The sequence below is a fragment of the Arachis stenosperma genome, chromosome 4, assembly GCF_014773155.1.
Source record: "Arachis stenosperma cultivar V10309 chromosome 4, arast.V10309.gnm1.PFL2, whole genome shotgun sequence".
Lineage (NCBI taxonomy): Eukaryota > Viridiplantae > Streptophyta > Magnoliopsida > Fabales > Fabaceae > Arachis > Arachis stenosperma.
Window position 1 is genome coordinate 16,810,385 of NC_080380.1, and position 24,150 is coordinate 16,834,534.

Consider the following 24,150-nt stretch of genomic DNA (forward strand, 5'->3'; position numbering starts at 1 on the left):
TTTTATAAATAAATATGTCAACATTTTTAATTTTTATGATTAAAAATAATAATTTGCTCTTCTTAAAACGAACTTTAAACCCGAAAAGAAACTTACAATAGTGTAAAAATTCTACACACTCACAAAAATAAAAAATGTATAAATTCTACATATAATATGACTTTAATAATGTTATTCTGTCACGCGAGCATTTTAACGATTTCTTCTCCTTCACTTTTGGAGGATGGAATACTTTTTTGAGTTAGTTATTAACTGAATTTGTAAAGATAGTCCAAAACGCAAGTCAATTTTCATTATTACGTTTTACCTAATTTTCTCAAATCTCACATAAAAAAAAAATCATGTACCATATATTTTCTCTTTGCTGAATTAGGAAACGAAAATTTGTACTCGCATGACTTCATTTTCCCGGTGTGATTGCAGGAGACTATACATGCCAATGATAACACCGTCTCTTCAAAGGGGGGAAAGTGATTAAATTAAAAAAGTTCAAAACAAAAAGCAAAAAATTATTTGTAATGCCAACAAGGATATATGGATTTGCATCTCAAGTTCTCAACTCAACATACATGCAGCTCATCAACGTTAACCTACACGCATCTACCATGAAGTCAAGTTATTTTTTTGGTGACTATGAAGTCAAGTTATTTGATAATTATAATTTACTTTGAAAAAGTAGTGGAAAACTTTGAATATATTATTTTTTTATTTAGGAAAAGATATATATTTTTCTTCTTTTTATTCTTTCAAAGAATAAATTATTCAATTAATACCCGAAAATTTATATCATTGACCAAAATAATCTTAAAAAGTATTAACAATAAATAAATTCTCGAAAAATTAAAAAATATGATAAAAATACTACATATTAAATATATAATATAAAAAAATTTTAAAGATTATATTTTGATATAATTTTTTGTAAATATCATTAGAAAAATAAATTTTTTTTATCCTCAAAATTTTGTAATTTTACATCAAGTAAATTTTTTAAAATTTTTTTATTGTAAATGACTAATTTTTTTTTGAAAAATAATAAGAAAAATTTAGAAATCAAATTTACTATCAATTTTTGTGTGCATGTTTTAAATATTTATTCAAATGTTGGCACAAAAATTTAAATTAAATGAAAAAGTTATTTGCCAAAATACAAATTTTTTGTCAATTATAAAAAATATAATATTTATTAGTTATTTTTCTTGTATTTTAAAATAAATCAGGAACTGTTATAACGATAATATTTTTTAGAGATTTTTTTGTCGGTGCCTGAATATTTCGAGTATCAAATTAATAATTAACTCTTCTTTCAAATAAATTTTCCATTTTATATTTTTAGTTTCTATATTTAAATTGATACTCCAAAATCTGAATTGATTACAATATGTCAAGAGGCTCAATAGCAGAAAAGTATTTCTAATTAAGTAATTATGCATATAAAAATTATCTTATAATTGTATATATAAAGTTGTTGAAATCAAAAGTTTATATAAAATAAAGTAGTAAATTAAAAGTATAAAACATGAATTCATAAAACAAATTAAATTATAAAACTCTCTGTTTTAATAAAAATTATCAGAACTAATTATAACTTGAATCATATATCACATGTCAAGAAAGTGTGAAATTTAACAATATTAAAATAATAACAAATTTCAATAAATTAAAATTCTACTGATTTCTTTGTTAAAAGTTTAGATTGCACGAAGCCACTAGCGCGTGGTAAACCGCCTTAAGAAAAAATTATATATTTAATTCATAAATTTATCATCTTTCACTATGGCAAAAGCAAAATATAAAAACCCCATTATATTGTGGCTGCTGGGGACCCTGGGGTATAGTGTATTTAGTGGGAGCGTAAAGGATCAAAACGATTCGTTTTGTCCAATCCTTTTCTTCGTTCTCTCTTTTCGTTTCTGCTTCTCCGTTCTGTGCCTCCCTCTCCAATTAATTATTTTTTTAAATTTATTTGTTTATTTATTCACTGAAGAGCCAAAAAGAGAGAGAGAGAGGGCACAGAGCACCGAGCAGCCTCCACGAATCTAAAATCGCATTACGGCGCGTGATTCGCACTCGATGCTTTGAAGCCATTCTCCTAAACCCGCAATTTCCAACTTCCACAGGCCACCATTACTCTCTTTCTCTCTGTGTATTGAATTTCAATCCACAAGAACGGTACAATAAACAACTAGACCTTGTTTATCCTTATGGAAAGTCAATTCCATTCATGCCACTAGGTCAAATTAAACAATATTTATTTGTTCTCATATTTTGAATTTGAATTTTCATTTTACTTTGTTCAAATTTTCAGGAGTTCGTGCTTTCCTTTGGTTCATGTGTTTGATATTGTTTTGCTTGATTGGTTTTACTCTGTGGATGTGTTTGTTGTGTGTTCTGTTTCTGGTTAACTTTTGGCACATTGAATTTAGGGTTTCATAATCTTTTTTGTTTTCCTGTTAGTGATTGTTTTGAATGGTGCAGAGGAATGTGTGATGCGTTCTATGGTGGGTCAGAGGTCTAGAGGAGAGTTTTGTAGCCGTGGAGGCTGCTTCTGTGGTTGAATCTGTTACTCATTCATGAGGTAGTCTACTCTCTGCCCTTGTGGATTTTTCTGATTGATGAATGTTGTGAAATTGAGTGACTGTATTCAATGGAGAATATGAATTTGTTTTGGTGTCAATAATGATATGAAAATCTTGAGGAAGAATTCATGGGTTTGATGGTTAAATTAATGCATCTTACAACTTGTATACACATTATCTCCTATTTTGTTTGAGTTGGTTGTAGAATGTGTGAACAAAGGGTTTCTTTTCATGCTCTCCTTTTAGTTTATTTGCTGCTTTAAGAGAGAGAATAGGTTTTGATTTCAGAAATGTTGTACATTAGAGGGGACACTCTGCAACTGGATGATGCTGCTGTGGTTAACTTGGATATTAGTGGATAATGTTGTACATTAGAAGGTCAATGATGCTGAATTGGATGTATAATGTGAAGGTGATTGCTGATTCATCTCATAGAAAAGAAATAGTGAATTTGGAGATTGTTTACACTCCGTCATTAAGGTTGCGTTTGGTTAGTATCCATGGACAAATACAGGGACAGGGTAGGACACAAATATGTTTGGTTGCACTAAGACAAAGGCTAAGAGTGTCACGGTGGGATGCAAAATTACATTGTCTTGGTATCTCTGTCTTACTATCTTGTCCCATTCTGTTCCTTGTTCCAAGCACATCTAAGTTACTTATGGCCTTAGGAAATGGCAGATAATGACCTTGTCATGGAACCCTCAAATATATCCACTATCCAGGGACCAAAAATGACCAAAAAAAAAAAGAAGAAGGCATAGTTGATTTTAAGTAGTAAATTAGGTGTTAGGCTTAAGGACTTTCTGGCAGTTTTAGGAACTAGGTAACAAATCATAAATTGTAGCTAAGAATGGAGGGTGGATCTAATAGTGGGTAGTCTAGTAGCTAAAGGTAGAGAGAAACCTGGAAATACCGTAGGAGAAAACTATTAAAAGTGGTGTAGAGCTTTTAAATCAATTTCTAAATGTAAAACATAACTCATGACACAACATCATGCCAGCGCCTAATCTATGTAGCCAATCCAAGCTTCTGGGACAAGGTTTATTATTCATTTTTTTTTTCTGCGTACGTCTTTCATAGTCCAGACATGATATTTTGGTTTTTCTTTGGAAAAAGAGCATGCTTGGGAACTTCCTAAATCAGCTTTTCTTCACCCTCGAAAAAGCTGTTTTATTTTATTTTAGAATAAAGTATTGTTTTTGTCCCCAATGTTTGGGGTAAATCCTATTTGCGTCCCAAACGTTTAAATCGTTCTATTTGTATCCCTAACGTTTGTAAAAGTGATTCAATGTTATCCTGCAGTCAATTACACATCATGAGCGCTTTAGTTTGAGTTTTGAAAATCTCTTTTTGGAGTTAGAATACAAATGTCTGTGATAGAATCGATAATTCACTCCGAAAAATAGCTCATCAAAAGTTGAAACTAATTCCTACAACATTTACCTAATTCACTTTTCTAGGGATATAATTGAATCTAAACACAAATAGTGGGTATAATATTAAAATCGAATACATCCAAGTGGGACCTAATTGAGAATGAATACATCCAAGTAAGAATAATTGAAAAATATAATCTGATTTGTTAGTATAATTGATAGTAGGATAACATTGAATCACTTTTATAAACGTTAGGGATACAAATAAGACGATTTAAACGTTAGGGACACAAATAGGACTTACCCCAAACAAAAATGACACTTTACTCTTTATTTTATTTTATTTTTTTGTTGGGGTGGGGGTTGGGGAAGAAAACTTGTTTGGGTAAAATTTTAAAATAGATTATAATCAACTGCTTATAGCTGAGAAACAACTTTTTGAAGTTTATGATGTTAAGTAGAAGTTCATTATTTCAGATATTTTAGGACTTTATTAAATTTACCTCAAGTATCAAATAATATATAAAACATCATTTCATACCCTGTCTAGTGATTTTACTATATAAAAGCAATTTTGTTTTCGTCGACAATCTAAACAAAACATATTGTCTTAAAATTACTTTTTAGCTAAGGTATCCAAACATAAATTAATTCTATATATAATCAATTACATAAAAATGATGATACAGATAAACAATTTTGATTTTAGAGCTTTCCCAAACACACTGAAGTTTTGCAAATTTCAGCTCTGGATTTTTGAAATATTCCTGTTATCCTTTGATTGGAAAAAGGACCATTTTATTTTTTAAATCTTTAAACTCTATATATTATGTTTGAATGTCAATCCAAGATTAGGAGCTGGTTGTTTTGAATGCTCATTAGTCAATCTTTTCTTCAAGTTGTTATTTCCGATGGAAAATCAATATTCATGCAGTCTTTGAGGGTGAGATGGTGGAGATAGATTTAAGTTTATCAATTACTATTTACTGGTTGATTTATCTCTCTCTTTTTTATTCTTTTGGGTAGGAACAAGGGAATCATCGGAACTATGTAGCTCAATGATAGTTATACTTTTGTTTTATCTGTATACTTTCTCAATAAATGAATTCAATATCTGAATCTTGGCTATAAGCTATTTGTTGCTCTTCTTTCCAGTGATTTCCTTAATTGCCTTTTACATTTTGTTTTCACTTTTATTTTGTCCCAAAATAATGAGTTGTAAGTTTAGGCTCTATCTGTGCTTCACAGGAATATGGCTTTGCAGAAGTATGTTCCTCCTGGTAATGCACCTTCTGTGAATTTGAAACGTTTAACTATTTCCAAGAAGGTGCCTGAAAAAGCTCAGCTTAAGATGGCAAATCAGAATCGCGACATGGATGTGGATGTTGACCTTAGAGAAGTTTATTTTCTCATGATGCACTTCCTTTCTGCTGGGCCGTGCCATAAAACTTATATGCAGTTCAGGAATGAACTTCTTGAACATCAACTCTTACCTAGAAGGTATCATGCTTGGTATTCAAGGAGTGGGGCACCTAGAGGTGATGAAGATGATGATGGTCTGTCATTCTCTTTAACTTACGATAAGTTGTTGGAGAGGTATTATGATATTTCCCCTTTTTTTTTTCTTCAATTTTTTTATTTTTATTTTTTAGCCTCTTCTGACTCTCTAAATGAATTTGTCTTCACTGTTAGACACTTCAAAATTCACCTACACTGGCCCATTTTAACATTCATGTTTTTCATCTTACTGTTAGTTGTATTGATATCTTATGGTAGATTACCTGTTTGCTATTCGTTTATGCTGTAATTTTTGAACAAATAAGTATGTAATGATTTTTTTTTAATTTTTTAAAATGTTAACTTTCTTTATGATCTTTGCAACACAGTTGACTTCATAATTACTTATTCTACAGGTATCCTCACATTGAAAAGGATCACTTAGTCAAGCTTTTGAAGCAATTGTTATTAAATACAGCCTCCCCATCTCTTCGCATTAGTAGTGGAAATGCTCCAAATGCAGCTGATGTTCCTACTCTTTTGGGGAAGGGTTCATTTTCACTTCTGAGCTGTATGTGTCATTTATTTGTGTTTTTTTTATTATTATTATTATTAACTTCAGCATTAACACTTCATTGTGCTGTGGAAATTCTCAAACTAAGTAGTGAATTAACTGATTATACTTTTCTCTGTTACAGATGACAATGATAAAATAAATGAAGTCAAGCGGCCACCTCCTCACATGCGCTGGCCTCATATGAAAGCCAATCAGGTTCATGGGCTTAATTTGAGGGAAATTGGGGGTGGTTTTCCCAGACACCATCGTGCACCATCTATACGTGCTGCTTGCTATGCAATTGCAAAGCCTTCTACCATGGTACAGAAAATGCAAAATATCAAGAGGATAAGAGGACACCGTAATGCTGTCTATTGTGGTAGGTTATTCTTTGTAGTGCTAAATGATCTTAGCTTATGTTTAGAATTTTTCTGTAACCTTGTTGTCCCTGTGCTTTTCCTGAAATAAGAATTTACGTTGTTTCTTTTTCTTTTCCTTTAAGGGTTACAGTAGAGTAGAGATACATAGTTGGGGAAGGCCATATTATATATATATATATATATATATATATATATATATATTTAATGGGTAGCTGTCTTATTTAAAAGATGAGAGGCAGAAATAGCTTACTGTGAGAAATGTCATAATTGATCCTTCTATTGTCTCTTTCTCCTCCTAAGGTATTATATATAATTAATACACATTGTATTATAGAGCAAGGGACAAAGCACAATTAGGGGTGAATAAAAACACTTGAACATGCTAAAGACAATTAACCAGGGCGGAGTAAGGCTTGCTGAGCAAGCTACACAGTGAGGGTAGAAGAGTCTTTTACCTGCCAAGCTGTCAGACTAGTTAGGCAGATAAATGATTCTCTGCATGCAAGTCTATCATAATAATCTGTACGCATACTCTATTAAATGACAATCAATCCCTTGGAACTGCCAGATTAGAACAGCAAAAGGAAGCCATAATCACAATCCTACCTCATGGCAGTTAAGGGGCGGCTGCACCCTTAAAGGTGCCTTGTGCTCCAATCAGATGCTCCATAACACTGAAATGATCAGTTCCACTATTTTAGCCATCAATTGGTCTAAACTCTCTTGTGTATCATTTGAAGATTTCATACCGCCCTGGGCCTTACCATCTTCGTCCCCCCACAACCCCCCCTTCCCCCTTTTTCTCTCCTCCTTTCTTTAATTCTGCTAGTTGCTTATTGAACATGCGACTGAGTTTACTTTAACACATGCCACAGCTATATTAGATCGGTCAGGGAGATATGTCATCACGGGCTCAGATGATCGACTGGTAAAAATTTGGTCAATGGAAACTGCCTATTGTTTGGCCAGTTGCCGTGGACATGAGGTGAGTTTGTTTTGTACAATAAATTTTATTTCTCCTCTTTGTCTGGATTTTCATTTGTTTGATATTCTTTGGCCTTTAGATTGAACTGTATGCTATGTTTGATAGGGTGATATCACTGACCTGGCTGTGAGTTCAAACAATGCTTTAGTTGCATCATCATCGAATGACTGTATCATTCGAGTTGTAAGCTCCATGTGACTTATTCAGTTGTATCATTTTGTTTTCCTTCTCCATTCTCCCTGTGCTTTTTGTATGCACTTTATGTTTGACTATTTTATTCTCATAGTGGCGCTTGCCAGATGGCTTACCAATATCAGTTTTGCGGGGACATACTGGAGCTGTTACTGCAATAGCATTTAGTCCAAGAACTGTGTACCATCTTTTATCGTAAGTTTGTTATAATAAAGAAAACAAAAGAAGTTTGTAATATAGTCATATGCCTGTGATGTGGATGCTAATCATAAAACGCACAGTAAATTTGAGGTTACCAATCTAATTATGAGATACTTAAGTAGTTCCATGGTACCATGAGACACACAATTTTCAACTACATATTACCCAACTATTATTGCCCATAGAGTTCAGCCATTTTGTTACCATTTCTCTATTTTGGTTTTGTCTGATTCTTGATGATTAATCCATCTTATCCATTTACTTTAGGCCCGGAATATAATAGTTTATAAACATTAGGGGGTTATCTTCAGTATAAATTTATCTTTTTGTCGTGAATATAATAGTTTAGGGGAGATAATCTGTGTGAGTTGGATTTTAAAGGATCAATCTATTAAACGGTCCTGATTTCTTCCTATTGATGCTATTTATCATGACACTGAAAATGTTATTTTCAACTTCAGCCTACAGATTTTTGTATGCGTTTAATGGTCTGACCTGATTTGCTTTTGCATGCATTATCCTTACCTTAAGAATTGCAAGCTTTCTCTCCCAAGTTAATATTGTGTCTTGTATATTTTGCAGTTCCTCTGATGATGGAACTTGTAGGATATGGGATGCAAGGTACACTCAGTCAAGTCCAAGAATATATGTTCCGAGGCCTACTGATTCTGTAATTGGTTAGTTGATTCTTTTGTGAATTGATTGAGTAATTTCTTTTTTGTGAGAAGAACTAACATGGAATACCTTATTCAGGGAGGAATGGTGTTTCATCTTCTAGTACTTTGCCACATAGCCATCAGATCTTTTGCTGCGCCTTTAATGCAAATGGGACTGTCTTTGTCACTGGTAGCTCTGATAATCTTGCTAGGGTACATATCTCTTGATACATACATCATACTTGTCTGAATATGAAAATATCTCTTATTTCCTCTATCATATATTTGAATGCCATAGTGTATAGGCTTTAATTGTCATCATATGCTAACAAGACCGCCTCAAAACTAAAATTTACTGTAGAAATAACTTGTGAGGTGTTTGATCGTTTTCCATTTATAAGAGTACCCAACTATCTCTGACATATTGTTAAGTGCTAGCATCTAAATGAGTGTTTAGCTTTGCATATTAAGTAGCATTCAGAGAAGTTTACAATGAGGAAGAGAAAGGAAGAAAAGAACCCATATAAAAAAAAAGAAGGGGGGGGGGGGGGAGGGGCTTTAGGTTTCCTTTAATTAAACCAATCATGTATTTATTGAAATGGATTTTCAGCTTCACAATTTCTTATCTAACTTCAAGGTTTTACAGGTCTGGAATGCTTGTAAACCAAGTGTGGATGATACCGAACAGCCAAATCACGAGATAGATGTGTTATCCGGGCATGAAAATGATGTAAACTATGTGCAATTTAGGTTTGTATTGCTCCAGTATCTGATATACTGGTTGATAGATGAAATTTTTGCGTGCTAATGCCCTTTGCTTCATGTTTTGCAGTGGATGTGCAGTAGCATCTCGGTTTTCCACATCAGAAACTTGGAAAGAGGAAAATCTTCCCAAATTTAAGAATTCATGGTGGGTGGGTGTGTATATATATCTTCGGGAACTAGTGTTTTGAATGTGTTCTGACTCCTAGATTGGCCCTCTCCTCTCCTCTGCTTTCTTCCAGCTAAAAATGCCTTCTGCTCAGTTCTCAATGATTTTGCTATCTAATAATCTAGTTGGCTTTTATTCCAGGTTGAATCATGACAATATTGTTACCTGCTCTCGTGATGGGAGTGCTATTATATGGATTCCCAAATCACGCAGGTCACATGTAAGATTCATCAAATGTAATTCCTTCTATGGTTGTTTTCTTTCTTTTTCCTCTTTTTATGAAGGAAAGTGAGAGTTGTGGCTACTTTGTTACCCAAATTACCAAAGATTAGTTGACTACATTCTAGTTTTTCAAATTTTTTCCATTTAGGGGAAAAGTGGTCGCTGGACTCGGGCATATCATCTGAGAGTTCCACCTCCACCTATGCCTCCTCAACCTCAGAGAGGTGGTCCTCGTCAGAGAACTCTACCCACTCCACGTGGTGTAAATATGATTGTTTGGAGCCTAGATAACCGCTTTGTCCTTGCAGCTATTATGGGTGAGTTGGTTTTTTTTTTTGTCTCTCCTGTAGTGCTCCCCTCTTTCCCTTCTCTCTTGGCTTTCCTTTTTCACCGTTTTTCTGCTTTTTATTTTGTCTCATTGTCATACCTTATTTAATGTTCATGTATAAGTTATTGTGGGAGATTTAGTTTTCTTGTAAGCAATTAACTGAAATAGGAATAAAAATCATATCTAAATTAGCAAAGGAAGTTATATGATAATGCAACTGCTACAAATAGTTTTTTTTTTGCACACCACAGTCATGCATGCATTTGTGATCATGCAATCCTATTTCATCGTTTGGTCGCGACTACAATATCTGACTGCTAAACCTTCTTGCAGATTGCAGAATATGTGTTTGGAATGCTTCTGATGGCAGCTTAGTACACTCGTTGACTGGCCATACTGATTCTGTGAGTATTCACTTTCTTGGTTTTTGCTTTAAATACCATTTTTTCAGTGTCAGAAGACATAGCAGTTGTGGTTTATAGGCTTGTTACGACAATTATATGCATGACATCTGATATTATTGTTGTGTTTCTCCGTTTTTGTTTCAAAGTTTACAAGTTGATTTGATTATGTTTCAAACGGTTGACCTTTTTTGTTTTGCAATTCACTAGATATCAGTTTTTGCTTTATAATGATAAAGCACAGGGCTTTTTAAGAGAGAGAATAGAAGTGAAAAAAAAAGAAAAAAAGGGGGGGGGGTCTCATGATCTGAGCTTTGGGATTACTTGTCCTCCTTTGAATTGCATTTCTTTGTTTCAAGTAATTTTGTTTTCTTTTACGTCAAAAAACAAAAAAGTGGATGGGTAGGTGTTACAATTGTGGTTGTGGGGAGAGAGAGGAGGAGGAAGGTTTTTTTTTTTGGGGGGGGGGGGGGGGGGAGACGTGGGTATTAGTTTCTATAGTTGTCCCATTCAATTGGATTCATATGGTGTAACCATTAGCTAACTAGATTGCCTTTCATTTGTCTGCATGCTTTATTTTTCTGCAGTGCTGAAGGAAAAAAAGTATGATAATATTGAATGCTTATTTCTGCAGAATCTGTCTGATATGTCATGCTTTGTTATTTTCTGTGTGTAGACATATGTTCTGGATGTTCACCCATTTAATCCTCGGATAGCTATGAGTGCTGGATATGATGGAAGAACTATTGTGTGGGATGTGAGTCACCGGTTGTTTTCTTATCTTGCAGATTTCTAGGCATTCTTATGTTGTTTATATGACTTCGATATTTCATGATTTTAGATATGGGAAGGCATGCCTATCCGGATATACGAGATGTCACATTTTAAGTTGGTGGATGGGAAGTTTTCTCCGTAAGTATAAGTGTGCGAGCTTAGAAATTTAGCTTGCAATAAATTCTCTAGACATATTTGGTGGTTTCAATAGTTTTCAAAAGTTATTCTCATGGTATAAACACCAATAATTTTTATTTTCAGCTACAGCCTTGTTTTCAGCTATAGCCTTGTTTTGTTGGTATATGATGTTTTATTAATCCATTTGTACACTACCTGAATCAGTTTGTTTATGTTTTGTTGAATCATACATTTATGTTACAGGGATGGGACATCTATAATACTTTCAGATGATGTTGGTCAACTATATATATTAAGTACAGGTCAAGGTGAGTCCCAGAAAGATGCAAAATATGATCAGGTACATATATATCTCTAACCCATTACATGCTTTCTGTCTCTCTGCTAATGTTTGGGACTAATATTCTTGGCCAATATTGACAGTTCTTTCTTGGTGATTATCGTCCTCTCATTCAAGACACCCATGGTAATGTACTTGACCAGGTTAGTTGATTGCTTAATTTTCTTTTTCATTATGAAGGTTGTATAACATCCCGTTAACTTCTTATACCTCTGCTGCAACTGCTGTGTATCTTTATCTTTTTGAATGAGATTGTTGGTGAAGTTTTTTCTAGGAATTAATCCATGCATTTTTCTACTTATGCCAATTGAAAATTTATGTACCCAAATACTCCTTTCTATTTGCACTGACGCTAAACTACTACATTTTAATTTTTAATGCATTGGTAGGTTAGTTCGGTACTAACCAGCTGTCAACGCATTTAAAAACCTAAAACAGCGTAATGCAAGGTAAAAAGAGTATTTTGGTACATAATCGTTAACTTAGAGTAAGGTTTAATTTGTTTTAATAGTAGGAATATTAATATAAGAAAGCTCAAGGTTAAACTGTATTTGATTCACTCCTGAAAAATTAAATGATACATTTTATGATGGATCATCCACTGGCACCTGATATGATAAATTTAAGCAATTATGTTGTGGAAATCCATAAGTGTTGATAAAATGACTTCCTCTAAAGTTATGATGCTTTTTCTGATTCATGTTTTATTTATGCTCATATAAAGTCCGCATTTTGTTATCTGTAACTGGTATTAAATTTTGAATCAGGAAACTCAGATTGTACCCTATCGACGAAATCTGCAAGATTTGCTTTGTGATTCAGGTTAATTCTGCTTCCTGGGTCTGTCCATGATATATATATATATATATATATATATATATATATATATATATATATACTGTATTTCTTTTGTTTCTGTTTTCCTAAGTTATTCTTCTTATACATTGTTGTTATATGTTGTCAAATTTCCAGCAATGATTCCTTATCCAGAACCTTATCAGAGTGAATTTCAGCAAAGACGATCAGGAGCTTTAGGCCTTGAGTGGCGGCCATCATCGCTAAGGCTTGCTGTTGGTCCTGACTTCAGTTTGGACCCAGATTATCATATGCTTCCATTGGCAGACTTGGATCTGCTTGCAGAACCCCTTCCGGAGTTTATAGATGCTATGGATTGGGCTCCAGAAATTGAAGTGTTTAGTGATGATGCAGATTCAGAATATAATGTCACTGAAGATTTCTCTTCTCGAGGCGAGCAAGAATGTTCAAGCTCCAATGGCTCTGGCGATACAGGATGCAGCACGGACAACAGTGAAGGGGAGGATGCTCATATGGACTGTATCCGTAGATCAAAAAGAAAAAGACAGAAGACTGAAGTAAGTTTTACAGAGAATGTAAACTCCATGCTCCTAAGGACTTCTGTAACTAATTTGAATTATCCTGTTTTCTTTTCTACAGATTGAGATTATGACTTCTTCTGGGAGACGTGTGAAAAGGAGGAACTTGGATGAGGTTGATGGCAATAATTTAACTGGTAGCCGAAGCAGAAAGGGAAAAAGTGGCCAAAAAGCATCAAGGAAAACTTCTAAATCCAAATCTTCCAGACCTCAAAGAGCTGCTGCACGCAATGCTCTACACTTATTTTCTAAAATTACTGGTACCCCAACAGATGGAGAAGATGATAGTTTGGTTGGTGATTTTTCAGATAGTGAATCAACATTGCAAGATTCTAACATGGACAGCGATGAATCTGATAGAGCTGCACAGAATGATCAACTGAAATCTTCAAAAGGAAAAGAAGTATCAACATATGAATCGGAGGACATGAAATCTCATGGGTTAACGGAGACTGATGCAGTTGCAGGGAACAGAAGGAGATTGGTTCTCAAGTTTCCAATTCGTGATTCATCGAAACATACTCATGGATTTGACAACCAAGCTGAGTTGGTTGGGTCGTCATCAAAATCTGCACAGGAAGCTCATAATTTTAATAAGAATAGTTGTATGGATGAAGGTTATTCTGGCAGTGGAAGTTACCATACAATTGAAGGATCACATCGGTTGAATATTGAAGTAGACCGTGTAGACTTGCTGGAGAAAATTAGATGGGGAGTGGTTAGGCCTCGTTCTTCCAAACCTCTGAGAGTGGGAGAAGCTGCAGTATCAAATGCAAATCCTGACTCTCTGAAGTTTAGTAATCATCTCATTGAAACAGAAAAAGAGGAGAAGGAATTTAGTCCATTGACCCCTCCTTCAGAAACCAAAAATGATGAAAATATGGTAGACAGTCTAGCAGATATCAATGACAATGGTGATTGTACTACTCATCCTTTTAACCCTTTTGAGAATGGTGAGAATGAGGAAGAGCTCACAACTACCAGAGATCACAGGAATAAAGAGGAATCACTAGTGTCAGCCCTGATTCCTGATAATACAGGTACTGCATTTGTTAGCAATAGTGGTGCTGAGCAACTGCCTGAACCAAATAGCAGTTTCCCTTCCGTCTTAACAAAGTTAAGGTCAAAAAGAGGTTCAAGAGATCCTGAATGTTCATCCAAGCATGGAACAAAATCTCCAGTGCTAAAGAATAGTGCATGTAGCAATCATGCCAGCAATGAACAGTGTATGATTGTTACTGAGAATGATGACAACAGCAAGGTAGTAATACCCAATCGGGGAGAAAATGGATCACAAGAAATAGATGCTCAAGGTACACAACATTGTACTTCAAATGGTCCACTAGAGCCACATCCCAGAAGAGATAAAATGTTCAAAGCCGTTTACAAAAGATCAAGATCAAATAGGGCATCTAATAATTCAGCTAATGGTGGTGCTTTAGGAGAATCCACTTCTAATGGAAGCAATAGTAATTTCAATACATCAGTGGGTTTCAGTAATGGCACAAATAAGGATGTTCGTGACAATGGATCAATAGAGATGGAGCCAATCACATCTGACCCAAATGACAAGGGGAATCATCTCAAAGTGGAAAATGGGCATGAAGATGGTGTTGGTAGAAGTCAACATAACATGCAGACCAATGGAGTAAAGTTTACAGAAGAAGAAAGAGGTTCTAGTTCAAAATCGACCGTTGGTATAAGGTCCACCAGGAGCCGGAGATCTAGTTACAATATTCATGAAACTCATGAAACTAGTCCTGTAAATAGAAAGAAATCACTACAATCAGCTAATAAAGGATCGTGGTTGCTGTTATCAACTCAGGAAGAAGGTTGTAGATTTATTCCACAACAGGGAGATGAGGTTGTATATTTGAGGCAGGTTAGTCATAACATTACCTATTACATTTTATAGTTTTGTGGTTTATTTTATTTTATTTTTTTATTGATTTATCTTAGATTTATGGTTTAAGTATTATTGCTTTTATAGGTGTAATATCTTTCTTAAGAAATATCATCAACGAGATGGATGACGGTTTTTCTAGGTGTTATATTAGTTTTGTATGTCTCATTCAATATGTTTTCCTTCGAAAATATCCATTTTTCAGGGGCACCAGGAGTACATAGCTAATTATAGTCGCAAAAAGGAAGCAGGGCCTTGGATGTCGATTAAGGAAAATATAAGAGCTGTAGAATATTGTATAGTTCAAAGCCTTGACTATGCTCATGATTCGGGTTCTGGTGATGGATGCTGCAAAATGATCCTTCAGTTTGTTGATCCTGATTCTAGTGTTTTCGGCAAATCTTTTAAATTGAATTTACCAGATGTGACTGGCTTCCCAGATTTTCTGGTTGAAAGAACCAGGTTTGATGCTGCTATGCAAAGAAATTGGACGCGCAGGGATAAATGCAGGGTTTGGTGGAAAGATGACAGCGAGTCCGATGGAAGTTGGTGGGAAGGTCGAATTATGTGTGAAAAAGCCAAATCTTCTGAATTTCCAGACAGTCCATGGGAGAGATATACTATTCGGTACAAGAATGATCTTACAGAAACACATTTACACAGTCCTTGGGAGCTTTTTGATGCTGATACTCAATGGGAACAGCCTCATATTGATGATGAAGTAAGAAATAAGCTGCTAACTGCACTCACCAAATTACAGGAGTCGGGAAATAAAGTTCAGGTATCATCTTAAAAATCCCTGCCAGTTTTGATTTTTGTCTTTGCAGGCAAAAACAATGTACATACTTACCTTTTGTCACCAATATCCAGGATCGTTATGGAGTTCATGAATTGCAGAAAATTTCATCCAAGTTAAAATTTTTGAACAGGTATTCGATCTATATAGCCTTTTTGAAGTTGCACTATGTAGTGTATCACTATCAACGTTTACTTGAAGATTTCTTGTAAATTTGCAGATTCCCTGTTTCACTGTCTCTTGATTTGATAGAGTCAAGGTTAGAGAACAATTATTACCGAAGATTGGAGGCATTGAAACATGATGTGACAATTCTGCTTTCGAATGCAGCTGCATATTTTGAAAAAGATGCGGGGATGTCAACAAAAATCAAACGCCTTTCAGAATGGTTCACGAAAGCATTTTTATCTTTATAGCTCTTAGCTTCTTTCTAGGCACATAGCGAATTTTAAGGCCAAAGGGGCCTTAACTATTTAATTTTTTAGGCTAAATTTTTTGTAGATATTTTTCCCCCGTTTGTTCTCCATTTGGATTAGTTTCTTTATTGTTTAATGAACTTGCTGCTGAGTTTAGTGATAGGAAAGAATATCGGGATATAGTAGCATTTTGCTGTGGAAAATTTCTGCAGCTACATTCAACATTGTATAGAGATACTCATTTGATAGCAAATGCAAAGTTCACATTCAGATTCTAATCCTGCTGTCTGATTGAGCTAATTACTAACCCTGCTTCTGTTTTGATAATTTTGATTTCTAAAATGGCATGTATTCAACTTCGAGGAATGTGCATTTGTCATTTGCACACTAATTGAAAATTAAGTAGTCACAAATATATTAAATATTTTTATTTAATAACTAGTTTCTAATTCAAATATTTTATTGTTTATTGTGTTAACTCTCCTTGGAGGGTAGTAAATATTGCATTGAAATGAAAGAATGATAGGTATATTGAACCAAAGAAATTTAAAAAAGTGACCAAATTTCTTATACAAAAAAAGAGCGCTTAAAATTAAAGATAAAAGCAATGTAAGACATAAACACTTATATAGCTGTCAGATAAAATTCATGATCTAACCTCAAGTTGAATTATTTATGGTAATATTAAGAGGTAAAAATGAAAAAAGGAATGTTAATTATGTAGCTAGAAGTCCAACAACGGCATAACATAAAAAACTTTTTGAGAAGAGTCCCTAACCCAAAGGTAGTTGTTGGTTGACTTCTGGTTGTAAAATTGTCATTTCCAAAAAAAAAAAAAAGAAGTATAGAGAGCCAATGGAATATTTGTACAATAGAGGTTTAGAGATATAACCATTAGTATTACCTTTTTCTTTTGGGATGAATGGTATCATGACATGGTTTCAGAGCTTTAGATCCATTCTGGATATTATGGTTATTCTGGATATTATGGGTGATACCATTGTACATATTGTACAAATATTCCATTAACTCCCTAGCAGGGCTCTTCCGAAAAAATATAGTCTAATCTATTTGAACTCTTCATAAAACGTCACCACTCACCAGTGCTAAACAACTGTTATAGCAACTTTTCATTCCAGTTACCCACATCTCACATTTGGTATAAAAAACATCAAGTTCATGTGAATAAAAGTTCAATTTAATAAACCATAAATTCAGATTCCTTCTCGGCAAACAGGATAATAATGGCATTTTGGTTCTAAAGTTCTGTGTTTAACCAAGAAAATTCACTCTCTCTTGGATGACAAAATAAATTGGATCTTTCTAACATAAAACCCTGAATAGAGCCACCATCAGTCTCTCCATCGGTATCCACAGTTTGGATTACAGCAAACAAAGAAAAGCGTCATTCCTTCTTCCCCTCGGGCTGTTGCCTGCATACATTTAAACAAACAGCCATCAATAATTGAAATACAAGAGTTTCTTGACATAGAGCTCTGTGTATATCCAAATTCATAGCATATCGAAAGCATACACCAAAACATCTTTCACCAACACAACATAACTGCATGATTTTTGTGGACAAATATGAATGCTTTTAGAGTTTATGATTTAGGTATACATGGACAAACTCATTGAGCTGCCTGCCTGTCTTCTGTTTAGTTAAGAACTAACTTCGCACTTTTGAACAAGTTATATCAAAAGCAAATACACTTCCTATGTAGCAGGAAGAAATCCCCTATCATATGAAGTTAGACCAAAAGATCAAGCACCACATTTGAGCAAAAATCTCCCCTATGTTGATCTATATGATGAATACATCTCTCTCATTTTCTAGCAATGTTCTCAAGTCTGTAACTCTAAACAGTTCAGTCTGATTTGATCACTCAAGCAGCACAGAACAATGAAGCATTGCATCTTTACACTTCTACACATATTCTATAATCAAGAGCCTTTTACGCTCGAGTTTATGTTTGAGGCGTTTTTGGTCACAGGTTTTCCTTCACAAAGTAAAAGACTTGGTTTTATTGCTCTCCTGTGTTTCAAACTTCTGGATTGGGAGGGAGAGAGTCGAAAGCTAAGGCCATCTGATCAGTATATCCAAAGTAAACTAATGAATCTCATTAAGACTATATGACTACCTTCCATCATTCTGGGCATTGGTACATGCACTAAACAAGGGATATCCCTTAACTGTAGAACTTACTATTGCAAGAAAATCAAGACATATTTGGCAGACATTATTGTTGCCATGGAACACCTTTTCTACCCTCTAAATATCTCAATAAAAATAAAATGCAATTCTTCAGTGCTATAATCAACAGTGTACCTGGAAGAAAACGGCTTCTCCATGGTTGCACTGAACACATCTAACTGCCTTGGTGCGAGGTAGAGTTGGATCTGCAGCCACATCCTGCAACACCTGAGTTCGCTCTCCCACAGAATGGTGCACCTCATTTCTGTACACACAGTTGTTATCAGCAACCTCCTGAACAAACCAGTCAAACAAGCAGTTCCCAATTAACTTTCAGACATCAGAACAAGAAAACAATGGCTCCATAACCAACAACACAAAGACCAGAAGCAACAAATTGTCACACCAAAAGTGCATGAAAAACGCATGCACCCACCACTTCCAGTTCAGATAATTCTAAGCTTCAAATCCCAAATTATTTGCTTTTTATCAACGATTCGATGAAACAAATAAACAAGATTAATGTTTTGCCCCCAAAAACGAAAGAAGTCTTTCTAACCAATGATTTGGCAAAAGTAAACAAACAAGTTTATTTATTTTTATTTATTTATTTATTTTTGCTGTGTGGTAAAATGTTAGTAGCATACTGGAATCAATCCTGAAGGAGAAGCGAACGAAAGAGAAAACAGAAGAAGAGAACCTGGTGATCGCAATTACGGCATGCATAAAGAAGAATCTTCTGCTCCCTGTCTTCCTTAGGGTACAGAATGTTGTTGCTGATACCAAATCCCAAATCCAATTTTGATCAGTTATTCATTGTAAGCATTTTATCAAACAATACGAGTGCATGAATCAGCTTATTCTGAATTCAAAGAATTTCACAATCAAAATTAGACAGAAAACGATTTTATCTTCAAAAAGATAATTGGGTAGCAACCATTCGCGGCAAAATTTCATGGTACTCATGTTTGCAAGGCTCTAACAAGCAACAAGAGGCACAGCTTCGAAGCTTTGATTCTGCGTCTTTTTGCGCGGGCTCTCGTTTCTTGTTTCTTGTTTCTTCTTCCTACTGCCACTACTTCAGCTCAGTAAATTTATTTATTTATTATATAGAGAGCGCAATGATTTACAAGTCCTAATTTCCTTCCTAACAAGTTTAATCACTGCGATAAAGATTGAAATTATAATTTTAAGTTGTTATCTTAAATTTCATTTTAATTATAATAATTTAATTAATAAAAAAATAATTTATATGCGTTATTTTTCTTTTTTTAATATAGTATTAATTGTATTAACTATAAAATAGTTATTTAATCTATTTTTTTATAAATCAGACATATATACTCAATATGACCATAAATAATCTAATAATACTTAAATCTACCAACAAAGTTTTATATGTTGGTATATTGTGAAGTAAAAAAATATCAAAATTAGTTCAAAATGAAAAACAAATTAATAGAGAATCCTAATGCAGAAAGTTTTGTAATAAACAATAAATAATTTAAATTTACGGAATAACAATTCAATGCTATCCTTTGATACCTGCAAAATATATACATGAAACAACACTGTATCAATATTTGTATATAAAATTATATGATTAACGTAATTATAAAATTGTTTGTCAAGAGAATAAAATTATACGAATTTTTATAATAATTTTAATATTCTCAAACTATTAATGTACAATAAGAATTCATCTATTAGTTCCTAGAATTTCTAAATTTTTTTAAGTGATAGTAATAAATTTTAGTAAATAAATAGATTTAGTAAAACATTTTGTTATTACCTTTTTATTATAGACTCTCAAAAATTTTTCTATATACCACATTCATCGTGTAGTAATTTTCAAGTGTATTAACCCGTGTCATGCACGTGATAAGATTAAAATTATAATTTTAAATTATTTTGTTAAGATTAATTTAAATTATAATAATTTGATTAATAAAAATATAACATGTTATGTATTATTTATTTTTTCTTAAGCTAGTGTTAAATATATTAACTCTAAATAGTTATTAATTGATTTTAGTAATCTACTTTTTTCAATAAATCAAACATATATATTCAATGTGACCATAAATAACTTAATAATACTTAGACCCACCAACAAATTTTTATATGTTGTTTTACTGTTAAATAAGAACATATCAAAATTAGCTCAAAATAAATAATAAATTATTAGAGAATTCTAATACACAAAATTTTCTAATAAACAATGAATAATTTAAATCTACTAAAAAATAATTCAACACTTTTCTTTGATGCCCGCAAATCATATACCTAAAATAATATTATATCAATGTTAGTATATAGTTTTACAATCATCGACCGTATTTACTATACATGAATCCTTCTTAAAAGTTATTCTATACACGTGTGCAGTCGGAAGATAAATTATTGGACTTTATTTTATTTTTCTAAATTATTATAATTATGCATTATTCATTAAATGCTAATTGTAATATTGTAATATAATCATAATAAATATATTTTTCTAAAATAAATTTAGAAGAGAGAATAGTACTTTCATTTTGGAGGGAAAATGAATTCATGAGAAATTGACACCTCACTTTTATTAGTTGATAATGTATTAAATATTGATTTTATATAATTATAATAAAAATATTTCTCTAAATTAGTATAATCATGCATTATTCGTTAAATGTTAATTGTAATATAATTATAATAAATATATTTTTTTTAAATAAATTTAGAAAAGAAAATAGTGGTTTCATTTTAGAGAAAAAATGAATTCATGAGAAATTAACACCTCACTTTTATTAGTTGGAGAAAAAATCCAATTTTAGTATATTTTGTCATTATTATACATTTTTCTCTAATCATATATACACTGTTTTCTTTTCTTTGTTTCAGCATTTTGAACCTGGGTTTAACTTCTCGTAGTTCTCACTTCTCAGTCATTCTATTAGATGTAGTTGATAACTATTGAAATTCTTTGATTAATATAGGAGAAAAATATATTATTATATGATAGAATTAATATGAGTATATTTTATTATTAAATAAACAAAGTTAATATAAAATAAAATTATACATAAAAAACAAAGAAAATAAAAGTAAAATAGCAAAAGCGATAAAAAGATTATTTTTATAATTTTATTTTGTCATTTTTATGTATAGAAGATTAGAAAATAGTAAATTTTTAACTAAATTAATTTATATTTATTGTATTCAATTTAAATAAGTAATAAATTATCTTATTTTAATTTATTCCTTAAATTTATATATCATAAAAATTAAATCAAATAATTAATATACATAATTTTAAATTATGTGATACTTAAATATCTATTCAAATTAATTAGTTGATATAATTACTTCATCATAATAAATTGACTTTAATGAGTTAGATAAAATAATACAGAAGCATGCTACGTTGATTCTATCATTAAAGGTAAAAATTCGATTTTTATACGATGATAGGATAGATAATATAATAGATAGCGAAAAAGAGAAAGATAAACATTTTAGATCTTAAGTTGTTTCATTTGAATGTTGCAATGTGGGTATCATATTATTTTACTTATTCTACCCTATGGACCCTTTTGTAACTTTATTTCAGTATCAATAGAATTTTACAACCTTTGAGTACTAAATTAAAATTCAAAATGAAACTAAAAAAAAAGTAAAGAGTATAAAATTATTGATTGAAAAACACTCTAAATAATAAAAAGCCAAATTAACTTTAATATTAAATTCATTAATACGATTTTAATTTTATATAATAGTTAGAAAATATATTAGTAAAAGCAAATGGAAGAATAGCTTTAATTAGTATTTGATAAAATATTTATTTAGAATAGTTAAAAAATATAAAATTATGATATTATTAAAAATAATACATTTTTATGTTAAAAAAATTATATTTAAATAAAATATTTATAAAATATAAAATTTAGAGTAACATAGTTTTATAAACATTAATCATTAATCAATTATGAACTAACATAAAATTATAATATAATTTATTTATGAAAAAATAATCAATAATTAATATTAATAAATATAAAAATCATCCAAACACTTTAATTAAAAGTATGAATGGTTAATTATTATTCATTATTAATAATATTTTGTTCATAAAAAAACTGAAAATATAATTATTCAGATTTAGATTTTAGAAAAATAAACGTATAAGTAACAAATGATCTATTTTATCATGTATATTATAAATTAATGAATTAAACTAACTGATATAATGTATTATAATTAATTAATTGGTATAAATTATAATAAATTATATGATATTTAAAAAGAAAATAAAATGAATAAAAGAATAAAAAATAGAAAAATAGAAGACTACAATAAAATAAATTGAATGTAAATTTTTTTTCTTTTTACAAATTTTATATCACATCTGCTTCAATAATAATAAATAAAAATACATCAACTTAATATCTAAGAAAAAAGGATGAGATAAAATCACAACACAATTCTAAAATAAAAGCTTAAATTAAACCATAATATCATTGCACAACACAAATTAAAAATAATTTTACACTACAATATACCACACAAATAGATAAATGACTTAAGATTAATTATGGATTTTTTATTTATTTATGCAAACATGATAACACCATGGTCTATAAATGCTTAATGGATAACATATCATATATTGCTCTAAATGATGAGCACGGGAGTTGAAGAGTGTGTGCTGATTTGTGTTCATGATAGTTGCCTTCTTGTGACGGCGCCTCATAGGAAGAAAAAGAATTGTTGTAAAAGCTTCCCAATGAAAGAGTAATTGGTAAATGAATGATATTTTCTTCTAGCATATATGGTCTTTTATAGTGGTAAAATAAAAATAGAATGAATAAAATTTTGTATTTTTATATTAGAAATAGAATTTGATATTGATGGTTTCAGTGGCTAAGAGAAGGGGGGTTGAATCTTAGCCCCCTTTTTGCTTGATAATACTTGCTGACTTGTTAGACCAATTCTGGAAATTTTTACTCTTTTTATCTCTTCACTACACACGAGACTTTTTGTTTTGTCTCGTCCCTAGCCACGAGACTTTTCTTTTTGTCTCGTCACTTGGCACGAGATAATTCCGGTTTTTGCTCATGTGTAGTTGAAAACAGAAATGGAGTAGAAATGAGAAGAAAATTACACCCAGATATATCCTGGTTCGGCTGCTAAGTGCAGTGCAGCCTACATCCAATCTCCATTACAAACATGATAGAATTTCACTATAATCAATCTGATTACAACTTGTAAAGTGCTAACCCAACTTACAAGGGGATTCCCACAGAATCATGATACACAACATAGATGAACAAAGGACCTCTAAGACATCTATGGCTTTTCTTTTAATTTTGCACTCTTTGTCTTTTTCCGCTCTATGGCTTTTTCATACAAACCTCACTTGTTTGCCTTTTTCCATGAGACTCAAGACATGACAAAATTAAATAGAAAAATACAAAACAGAATACATTGAAGGAGAAGAGAAAACTGTTAGCTCAGGTAGCTCTGAGTGTAACACCCTACCATACAGAGTCTTATGCTTAAGTCATAATTCAGAGATGGCAAGGTATTACGACCTCTAAAATAAAATTTAGTACGTATAGTAGTAGGAATGATTGATTATAACTAGGAGCCTTTGTAGAAAAAGGGGTAAACAAAAACCGCAACTCAAAAGCGCAACACTCCGATCGTTAACGTAACGAACAGGGATAACCCAACGCGAGATTATATATATACAAAGGAGTGTCAAAAAAACAGGAATATCAAGACTCAAGATCCGGCTGCGAAGATAACCGGTCCGAGCATAGCAATATATACATATGATAAAATAAGGAAAACCCCAAAGGAAACCCAAAGGGATACAAATACATAAAACCTATTCTCCAAAATCTCCC

At 32.2% G+C, this 24,150-nt stretch overlaps 2 protein-coding genes across 4 annotated transcripts; one reads left to right on the forward strand and one right to left on the reverse strand.

Annotated features, from left to right (window-relative positions):
• Positions 1–1,843: 1,843 nt before the first annotated feature.
• LOC130973784 (uncharacterized) lies at positions 1,844–16,346 on the forward strand. 3 transcript variants are annotated; one of them, XM_057898449.1, is made up of 25 exons: positions 1,844–2,234; positions 2,479–2,578; positions 5,207–5,554; positions 5,872–6,026; positions 6,154–6,390; positions 7,267–7,376; positions 7,482–7,559; positions 7,663–7,763; positions 8,352–8,446; positions 8,523–8,638; positions 9,072–9,175; positions 9,258–9,335; positions 9,498–9,576; positions 9,727–9,895; positions 10,240–10,310; positions 10,984–11,064; positions 11,149–11,219; positions 11,463–11,559; positions 11,643–11,702; positions 12,327–12,381; positions 12,532–12,932; positions 13,015–14,835; positions 15,062–15,637; positions 15,727–15,785; positions 15,873–16,346. In XM_057898449.1, exons 2-25 carry the CDS (start codon positions 2,574–2,576, stop codon positions 16,066–16,068), a joined length of 5,163 nt encoding a protein of 1,720 aa, XP_057754432.1. In that variant the 5' UTR covers positions 1,844–2,234; positions 2,479–2,573; the 3' UTR covers positions 16,069–16,346. The 3 variants fall into 3 exon arrangements, with proteins under 3 accessions (XP_057754432.1, XP_057754433.1, XP_057754430.1); XM_057898450.1 differs by having other exon boundaries at positions 1,844–2,172; positions 5,187–5,554; XM_057898447.1 differs by having other exon boundaries at positions 1,844–2,172.
• An 829-nt stretch (positions 16,347–17,175) lies between these two features.
• On the reverse strand, positions 17,176–19,332 carry LOC130976304 (DNA-directed RNA polymerases II, IV and V subunit 9A). The gene is made up of 4 exons (XM_057901131.1): positions 19,200–19,332; positions 18,963–19,038; positions 18,398–18,556; positions 17,176–17,501 (listed from the first exon to the last, which is right to left on the reverse strand). The coding sequence occupies exons 1-4, from the start codon at positions 19,226–19,228 to the stop codon at positions 17,421–17,423; spliced, it is 345 nt and encodes a 114-aa protein (XP_057757114.1). The 5' UTR covers positions 19,229–19,332; the 3' UTR covers positions 17,176–17,420.
• Between the last annotated feature and the right edge of the window lie 4,818 nt (positions 19,333–24,150).

What these genes read in the sequence shown, in the direction of transcription:
- LOC130976304 (XM_057901131.1), bottom strand. Translation starts at nt 19,228, where the DNA reads ATGAGTACCATGAAATTTTGCCGCGAATG. An exon ending in GCCGTAATTGCGATCACCAG is followed by an intron (nt 18,557 to 18,962) that starts GTTCTCTTCTTC and finishes TGGTTTGTTCAG; the next exon opens with GAGGTTGCTGATAACAACTG. An exon ending in GAGAAGCCGTTTTCTTCCAG is followed by an intron (nt 17,502 to 18,397) that starts GTACACTGTTGA and finishes AAATGTATGCAG; the next exon opens with GCAACAGCCCGAGGGGAAGA.
- LOC130973784 (XM_057898449.1), top strand. An exon ending in CCGTAATGCTGTCTATTGTG is followed by an intron (nt 6,391 to 7,266) that starts GTAGGTTATTCT and finishes CACATGCCACAG; the next exon opens with CTATATTAGATCGGTCAGGG. An exon ending in AGATTTGCTTTGTGATTCAG is followed by an intron (nt 12,382 to 12,531) that starts GTTAATTCTGCT and finishes TCAAATTTCCAG; the next exon opens with CAATGATTCCTTATCCAGAA.